This window comes from Platichthys flesus, chromosome 9 (genome assembly GCF_949316205.1).
Source record: "Platichthys flesus chromosome 9, fPlaFle2.1, whole genome shotgun sequence".
Classification (NCBI taxonomy): Eukaryota; Metazoa; Chordata; class Actinopteri; order Pleuronectiformes; family Pleuronectidae; genus Platichthys; species Platichthys flesus.
The window spans coordinates 6,307,107-6,316,605 of NC_084953.1; the positions used below are offsets into that span (position 1 = coordinate 6,307,107).

At 39.8% G+C, this 9,499-nt stretch overlaps 2 protein-coding genes across 2 annotated transcripts; one reads left to right on the top strand and one right to left on the bottom strand.

Moving 5' to 3' along the window:
- Window positions 1-1,487: 1,487 nt before the first annotated feature.
- LOC133961339 (cornifelin-like) lies at window positions 1,488-2,946 on the top strand. The gene is made up of 4 exons (XM_062396441.1): window positions 1,488-1,542; window positions 1,918-2,004; window positions 2,093-2,280; window positions 2,373-2,946. The coding sequence occupies exons 2-4, from the start codon at window positions 1,938-1,940 to the stop codon at window positions 2,562-2,564; spliced, it is 447 nt and encodes a 148-aa protein (XP_062252425.1). The 5' UTR covers window positions 1,488-1,542; window positions 1,918-1,937; the 3' UTR covers window positions 2,565-2,946.
- Window positions 2,947-4,449: 1,503 nt separating this feature from the next.
- Window positions 4,450-9,121, bottom strand: ttc4 (tetratricopeptide repeat domain 4). Its single transcript, XM_062396247.1, has 10 exons — window positions 8,837-9,121; window positions 8,591-8,708; window positions 8,031-8,192; window positions 7,842-7,919; window positions 7,527-7,651; window positions 7,346-7,432; window positions 6,434-6,669; window positions 5,464-5,548; window positions 5,014-5,096; window positions 4,450-4,731 (listed from the first exon to the last, which is right to left on the bottom strand). Exons 1-10 carry the CDS (start codon window positions 8,945-8,947, stop codon window positions 4,626-4,628), a joined length of 1,191 nt encoding a protein of 396 aa, XP_062252231.1. The 5' UTR covers window positions 8,948-9,121; the 3' UTR covers window positions 4,450-4,625.
- Between the last annotated feature and the right edge of the window lie 378 nt (window positions 9,122-9,499).

Sequence of the window (9,499 nt, forward strand, 5' to 3'; positions counted from 1 at the left end):
AACTTTCAAATAACTTGTAACCAAAATATCACAGCAACACAAATCAAACTTATAAACATCAAACAGAATCGAATAAACAGTCTTTGCTTATTCTAATATAAGTATTAAGCCCAGTTATGTTACCCGCCCATGGAAAGGTAAAAAGGTTGATGTGCTGTTTGAAGTCCAGTGAAGTTGTTTGGCTGGTCCGTGGCTCCTATTTTTGTGGTTCTGCTGTGCGATGCTGCTCTTTTCCTGGTTCTTAGGCAGGCCCTTGCATCGCTGCCTTTTGGTTTTAGCAGTCTGCTCCAGGCAGGCCTGCTTGAAGGTTGGTAGAGCTTGGATTGGGAGGAGGTTTCCCTCGCTGTGTGAGTGGAAAGCTGCACCCCTCCTTGAAGTTGAGCAGAAAGAGAGGTGACCTCTTCGCGGAGGGTTGTGTAGAAAGATAATAAAGGCGGAAGGGAGAACTGGGCTTATATTGGCCTGGTGACCTCATGGGTCACGGGACCCAGAGTGACCAATAGTGGGTGAAACTTGTGTCTCTGGTCGGTTTTCACACTCCTGTGTGATGTTGAAGCACCCTGGGAAACTGAGATCTGGAAGCTCTGGTTTGTCTCCAGAATAAAAGAAAAGCATGTGCTCAGGCTATGACTACACATGAAGGCCTAACAGTAGTCCACAAATACCAGGTCCCTACATATAATAACTCCGACTGAATACTGAGTTTTCACAGTATGCTATGGCTGTGATTTAACCCTCAAAAACTCACTTGATATAAAAAAGACTCAAAAATGTACAGGGCTAGAGACAAAAAACAACTAGCCTACACTTTTAGAAAGAGAATGAGATACACTAGCTCAACTAATTACCTTTATTTTCATGAGCTATGTGTGTATCAAAAGTATTATAAAATTTAAACTAAACTTATTAAAAATAATCCACCTGATTTACTTGAAATACTCTTGGGTTTAATTGTAATGTCATGTAAGGTACTGTCAATTCTTAGAAAGGTGAATTGAAATAAAATTATTTTTTATATTATCCGCAAGTTGACAATGGGGAGAGCACGGTTCTACTGCAAAACCTCAGAAACTGGGTCACAAAATTGTGGAGTTTGATGGACGTCCTTCTCCCAACTTGCTGACTTTTATTATCAAGTTCGAGCTCAAGGCCAAAAAACACATTTGGTAGATGGCTGCTCTGGTGTCTTTAATGACAGCATCACTTGAGGACACCACAGTTTAGTTTATTAACTTTATGTGCAAAGATTAAATATTATGGACAATTCAAAACCATCATGATCTTTTCCTCTGGACTTTATAAACGTCACCACTTTAACAGACCTGTGAAATGAGGAAAAGAAACACACAAAAAAGGGAAAGTTTCCCCTCAAGAAACTGATGAGGTACTTTAGATTCGACTCGTCTCTGCCAAGGGATTCAGGTTTGGCAGCATAGTTTTGAGCTGACATGCACCAGATTTCACTCATCACCTCAGGCATTGCTCAGGCTCAGAGCTGCCAACAGGACATACTCAGCAACAGGACGTGCTCGGCTTGGTCAGGTAAGAGCTTTAAGTTTTGTCAAATATTTGACATTGTTGTCGTTTGATGGAATATGACTTGTTTAAGAACAGAATGGAGGGAAAGAGGGTTTTGACATTAAACCTTAACCTTTCCGGGGGAAGCAGAAGCATCCTGGTCATTTCTAGTTGTTAACAAGGTTCAAGAAGCGTATTGTGTGACCGAAGAGACTCGATAGTGTTGAATTATATCCCATTAAATAAAATGTAATAATTCTGAGGTTGGACTTTTTACTGAAAATCAAAGAACTATAAAATGATTTTAGTCTCATCATAACTATAGATGCCAATCTCGTGTTTTTAAACCTTAAATCTTAAACCTGATTTGTTGCCCTTTTCCTTTATATGTGTAAAAAGGTTCATCGTTCTAAAATCCAATGGCAGCACACCCTTTGAGAGAGTGGAAAACCGGTCTCTTTGACTGTTTCGAGGACGCGAATACTTGTAAGAATCAAACCCACAATTTTGTCACGTTTGTGCTTTTTGGATTCACATTTTAGGAACATTCTTCGGTAACACTAATTCATCTCAGGTTGCTATGGCTTCTGGTGCTGTCCTTGCCTCGCCTGCACGGTTTCAGGAAGATTCGGAGAGAACAGTTGCCTCCCCCTATGCGACTTGTTCAGCCCGGCTGTGTTTGCCCTCTGTGGGATCCCTCTATTTGCTCCCCCCGCTACCGCGAGTCTCCGGTCCTCAATTCGGAGCAGACATGGGATCAAGGTGCGGAGCATGCAAAATGATTCACCACAAATTTCACTACATGTTGAAAACATTAGATGAATTTACATATTTCTTTACTCCAATCTCTGAAGGGCTCTATCTGTAAAGACATCGCCATTTCCTGTTTCTGCGTGTACTGCTCCTGGTGTCAGATGCATCGTGAGATAAAAGACAACAACAAGGACCGCGTGGTCATCATCAACAATCAGCCGGCGCCAGTGGTGATGATGGCGCAGCCCCCTATGGCTGTAAACCAACATGGGATCACCGTGACGTCATACTGAGATTTGCAGCTTTTCCATACAAAGTTCTGTCTTGAAGGGATTTTCTAAATTCAGATCAGATCCTGCTGCTGATGGTTTTGTTACAGAATTACTTCAGGGTGAAAGAATAATCGAAGGTATAGATTAATAACATAATGATAAAGATGGGGGCCTCTATAATAATAAATGATAGCACTTGATTTCATTTTTTTTATTGTGTCAAATACAAATTGAAGAAATTTTGCATTCAAATTCATAAGGTGGTTTCAGTTCAATCTGAAATGTGGAGGTTAATCAACCCGATCTGATCAATCTGTCGTGGCCGCACATTTAAAATAAAAAAGAATGTAATTTTTTTTTTTTTGATTCATTTTGAATAAATTATTTATTTTGTTGTTTGTGATTATTGTTTTTGTGAAGTTCTTTGTAGCAGAATTTTTTTAAAAGGTGCAATGTAAATTTATTATAATTTCTATACCCTGTTGCAGCCGGAAAAGAGGAACCAGGAATAAAACAGAACAACGCAGAAAGACAAAAAGGGGACAGAAAGACAAATCGAAATTGAAAGCTATAAGTACATAACTGGAAGGAAAGATCTGGAGCTCTTGAGAATTCCATTCAACAAGATCCAAGAAGCATGAGGAAACTTGGTAGCTCAACTGTCTCCGAACTCATAACCCGTCAAACAACTTCAGACAAAGGAAGCTAATCCAACCATTACTGACTGAAATCAGTGGAACACATTAGTCATCTGTGCATCTAAAAATAAACTTGTTATTTTTTCTGTTCCACCCTTTAGTCAGGAGGAGCGCCCGGAGAAATAAAGTTTAGTGGATGGTGAAACTTTTGCTTTTATCACGTTTTGCTAAAGGACCCATCGTATGGCCATTTTACCAGAGAGTTGATATGGTTCCTTGGGGTCTTAATGAAATGTCTGTAACATATTTTGGTCAAAATACTAAAAGGATCAATTAAAGGGGACATATTATGAAAATTCCACTTTTGTAGTGCTTCTACACGTTAATTTGGGTATCTGGCATGTCTACCGTCCCAAAAACTCTGGAAAAAAACAACTCCCACGATTTGTTCTGGTTCCTCTGTCAGAAACAATACGCTAGAGTTCGTCGAATGGGATTACGACCGAAAAATATGTCATTCTTAGCAGCCCCAGCTTCTGAAGGGCAGATAAGAATGCCGTTGTTTTGGAGCTGCTCGTCACTTCTTGATTCCAGTGCCAAGAGGGTGGACTACGCGTGCGCACCATCAAGGAAGACTTCCCCTCGTTATTGACCAATCCTGGTCTACCTCCTGTTATAAAATATTACAACCGCCGGCTGTTCGGCACGACTCTTGACTGCCCCGGTATTGCTAGAGGCCCGGGGCAGTGTATCGGGTGCCCATTGCTTTGCTGTTACTTTTCATACCTTTTCATTGCTTCTTAATAAATACTTGATAGAACCAAAACAAGGCTCTTCTCATATTTGGGATAAAAGAACACGCAACAGTTTACACCAATAACCATTTGTTTTCTTTCTCCATTTAATTCATCCATCCATTGTCTGCCACTTACCTGAGATCAGGTCGCGGAGGTAGCTGGGTATATATTCCGGACATCCCATTCCCCCGGCCGTGCTTTCCAGCTCCTCCTGGTTCGGCGTTCCCAGGTCTGATGGGATATGTAGTCTCGTCAGCTTGTTCGGGGTCTACCCCTGGGTCTTCTCCCAGAAGGCATCCTGAAGGATCCTGTTAAGATGCCTGAACCAACTCAACTGTCCCTCCTCAATGTGAAGGGGCAGCGGCAGCTTGTAGTCGCGATCTCGCTCCTATGTTTTATATTGATTCATGTTTGATTAATCAATTAAGAATTCAATTAATAACCATTCAAGAAAAAATCTACACGTTTGGCTCTTAGATAATTCATTTATTTCATTAACACTGAGATTCTGTGTCATACAGTGTACCGAGGCACAAACACATACACATATGTGGCTTGGTGACTTTTTTCTTAAAACAACAGAAGTGTTTTGGGGGTTAAAAGAAACATAATTTTGAGTCTTAAAATTCAGAGATTTGAAGACTAATCTACAATTTCAATCCTCGTACTTTCTTTCCCGTTATAAACTGCTCCCTGAACGATGATCCCGTTACCAAAACGATGAAGCTAGGACTTCCTGCCTTCACAAAAAACCTGTAAACAGAACGGATAAGACCGAGGAAACAACATAGAGAGTGTGAATGATGTTTACTGATACAAGTGAGCACCACACATACAGCAAAAGTCTGCTAATCTTTAGGTTACTGCAAAGACAAAGGCCCCAAAGTTACAGAGGTGAATAAGTAGAGTCCCTTTAAATTAAGGCTAATTTAAAGGGATATCCATGTGACGGATATGCCTGAACCCCCCCCCCCCTTACTCAGGTGTCACTAAAACTGCAAACACACACTGCATAAATCGTCTCAATGGATTTACCTTTTATGCTGCAAGACTTCTAACAGTGGCGTCTCTGGGTTTACTTGGTAAAGTGTCTCCTTCTCTTCATCTTCAAAGTACAACTAGAAAGGGAAGAGAATTAGAATGAATATTGATTATTTCATTTAATATATATTCACATAACTGCGCCCTCTTTTGGTCATTGGACTATTTATTGCTGTTCATTACTAAAACAGTAGAATAAATAATAATCTCCATGGTGAAAAATGGTGGAATATCGAGAGACAAAGCAGTCCTGTTATTGTTGGCAAGAAAAGAACAACATTTAAGGAACAGAACAATATTATTGCGACTGTATCTTTAATTATTCGTTATGATGGTGTGAAATATTGCTGTTATTTCTAGTGCTGAAAGGAAACAGGAACAAGGAAAGAACTGAATTGTATGTAACGTGCAGTGACACTGCTCTGTCATGCCAGAAACACGAACCTGCAGATTTTGTGGGTGGTATTTTCTGTCCGAGTCCCATGGGGGGAGTTCTTCTCCAAACATGACGTTCAAGTGATCAACGATACTGTTGAAAGGTCAAAGCAAATAAAAACAATTAAGCAAATTTTGCCATCTGCTAAAGAGGTTTTGTTTATCTCAGCAGGATTATTAAAAAATGACCCACGCTGATTTCCATGACATTTGGCTGAGAGGTGGGATGTGAGGAGAGAACCCATTACAATGTGGAGCAGGTCTGGATAAACATGGCGAGATAGGGAGTGAGCCTGGGCCAAGGGCTGCGTTCCCTCCTTGTATTTCAATGCAATTCAATAAACTAAACTCATAGTTTTAATAGATTTGATTCATATAAAATTTTGTATCTTTGATATTGGAATAAACATTTCTAAGTCACAGGAAGCTTTGTAATTTTCAGGAATTGTGGCAAATGTGACAATAACAATACAATAGCAGCACTAGTAGAGAGGAGACAGTAATGTAGGTTACATAGCAACATCCATCTAAATAAAAAATAAAAATAATAATAATATATAGTAGGAATTGACTACCACTGCATATTAAAAAAGAGAACTCTTTTTAAGTAATCTTAACATTGTCGATTGATTGATTAACATTGCTTTGTCAAATTTTTAAATATATTTCTTGTTTTAAAAAACTGAACTCTCTGTTTTCTTGAAAATCTAATTTAGCTACATTTTCTGCTTTAAAAACTTTTGTTTTCGTTATAGAGTTGATTACATTAGCAATTTTTTGGAGTTTTACAATAAGTATCCCTGACTGATCAAATCCATTTATTATAAAATATCAAGACACAAAAAACATTGTAGAATGAAAATATATTTTTCAAGATGGGCGCAATAATATTCAGGTAGAACTTGTTTCATATCATCAGCACAGAAATATGAAAATACAGTCGGGACGAGGACCAAAACAGAAGGAGAGGATCTTTTACCAGCTGCTCTCGCAGAAAGCCGAGATGAAGTCGCTCTGCTGGTGCTCAGGATACAGGAAGAGGACAGGCCAGTGTAGGGAGCCCTGCTCGTCCTGGAACACATGATGGCCCGTGGCCTCCTGGGAGCTGAGGCCGTCCACACTCAGCTGTGACATCACTGCAGCAGAGCCTCGATCCTCACGCTCATCGTCGGAGCCGCACCGCTTCGCAGACTGGAGAAGCTTGATGCCGCGGTCCTGCAGAAAGCACAACAATATGCAACCGACTCTTATATTTAGATCTGGCACCAAAAGGTTATTAGAGGCAGAGAAGTCTCAGCTTTGACTGATTGTTTCAGGTGTAATCAATTCCACAAGATGCTTCATTATCAATCAGAAGTGAACGGGGTTCATACACATTTTGACCAAGGGATTTCCATGACTTTTCAATGACTTTTCAAAATTTGAAACCAAATTTTCATGACAGAACATTTTGTGAAATCTCGGTGTATACGAGAAAAAGTGACAAAATGTAGTATTTAAACTAACAATGACAATTCCAAGGCATAGGGTATACCTTAAATGACACAAACCCAAGTATGCCTGCTTATATTTTGAGCATATTTCTTTAAAAGCATATAAATAATTTAAACTCAGCGTAAATGAACGATATGAAAATATGAATATAACTAATTTCCACGACTTTTCCAAAACTTTTGGTATTTAATTTTTTTAATGACTTCCAGGCCTGGAAAAACACAAAACAAAAAATGTCATGACTTTTCCAGGTTTTCCATGTCCATAGGAACCCTGAGTGAACCTCATTCATTTATCTTAAATAAATACACATTTTCAAATAGTCCTGCTTCTCAAAACATAAGAAGCTGTGGCAGAATGAAAGGATGAATGGAGATTAGGTGTCTAGGTCACATACCTTTATAGCTGCCAGAAGAGCTTGTTTCTCGCCAAGCAACTTCTTCTCTTTCACCTTAACCTTCCTGGCATCTCTTTCTACTGCCCTCTAGTGGAGCACATGAACAAGGTTTTGTGTGAGACTGAGATCAGAGGCAGAATAAATAAAACAGCCTCCCCTCCGAACTCCGCAGTGACCGTACCCTGTGTTTATCTGCAGTGGCTCTCAGCTCCTGAAGTTTCTTGTCGGTGGGATGAACTTTCAGCCCCTCGTCACACCACTGGATGGCCTCTGAGTAGTGGCGCAGCTCTACGCAACACTGGGCTCCTGCGTAAACACATACAGATATTACATTCTAACAGTTTTTTATGATTAATATATCCTCGCCCTCCCCCTTCAAAACATGAAAGAGAACCCGTGGAATCCTTCAGTCGTCATAAAAACTCAGAAAGGTGTTTAGAATTCGAGAAATTAAACTTTCCTGGCCATGCGCCAAACTTGTACATGTGTTACACACCTCTGATCAAGGCTTTGAGATGGTCGGGTGAGATCTTCTTTGCAGCTGCAGCATCGTTCAATGCAGATCTCATGTTGCCTGCAAGAAATGACAAAAGAATAAGAAGCATAACAAACCCATGTGCCTGGTGCTAGAGATGCAAATAGCTGTGGCTGTGAGTGTATGGTGAATCAATAATAAACACCCCACCCAGATAAAAGTGTGCTGCAGCCCGGTTGGTGTGAAGAACCTTGCTGAGCTCCTGGTCCCCACACTTCTTCTGCAGACCGGCTGTGTACGCCACTATGGCCTTCTTATACTGCTTCTCCTTGAAGAACTCGTTTCCCTCGTTTTTCAGAGCTTTCGCTTGTTCTGGGGAGAAATCATGAGAGTTTTCTGTGAACACGATCGCAGCAGGTTGTTTCATACTCTGCAGGAGCTTAGAGCTAATTTATTAAAAGAAGGACAAAGTGAAACCAGAACAAAGGAAACTAGATTGAAGTGAAAACGTCAAAAATAAAATTGAAATTTAAAGTTTTAAGCCAAATCTGTATGTGTAACATTTTGTTTGAATGACAACTGCTGAATATCACATTGTTTGATTGACATTTTAAACATTTTATATTTCAACTTTATCCCTGACATTTAAACTCTAATAAAGATAAACCTCCTCTGATTTGATTCCACTGTATCCTCGTCACTTTGACTCTATTCCTTTATGAAAGGGAAGTGTTCCTCCGGTATGTGTTCCTGTAAGATCTTCCGCTCACCCTCTGGAGTTCTGTCCTCGCTGTGGATGATGGACTGGATACAGGCCAGTTCCGGGTATTCCCGTGGGTCGATCTCATCGGGCACTGATTTCAGGAACATGGGGATTTTGTCAAACTCCTGGAGGAGACAGACACTGTGATGAACACACACACACTCACCGACACACACACACAGACACGTAGCCTCGTAGCTAACAACAACACACAGGCTCACTAAGCACAGAAATTACGAACTGGGAATGTTACCTCTTCCCAGTTGTCTTTACTGAAGGCGTTTTTATATTTCATGGTCTTGAATTTGTCCATGAACTCGTCCATGTCGTCGTCGCTTTCACATTGTTGAGCTGACGACGCCATTTTCCCCGTCAACGTCTGTTTCCTAAACACAGGTTTGTTTTGTTCTTTATGTTTTTTTTAATGAACTGGGACGTGACGTTTCTGCCTCTAACCCACCGTCTGTAATGGTTCTATCGTGTAACTGGAGAGAGACGCTTGTTTACACATGGGTTCTACTGGTGCTACACAGATGACCGTCCGTGAGGAAACTGTGACCTAAACGTTAGTTCCACTTCCTCCTTGACGAAAATACAAAATAATAATTTAAATTGCTTGTTTATTTGATGATGAGATTTCTCATTAATTAACAAAAAAACTATTTCAATGAGTCAGGGTCAGTTATATTATAATAATTAAACGAACTGTATTAATATAGCACCTTTAGGAACACAGATATATGGTTATAAGTTAAAAGATTAAGAGTTAAAAATGTAATGAATAAAGTAAATGATCCTTTCACATGTATAATTAATTTTATAAGAACAGTGTTCATTGATCAACAGACAAAACTCTCTGAATGAGCCAGAGTTCACTATAGAAGCTCATTTTTATCTGTTTTCTGTTGTATTTGTA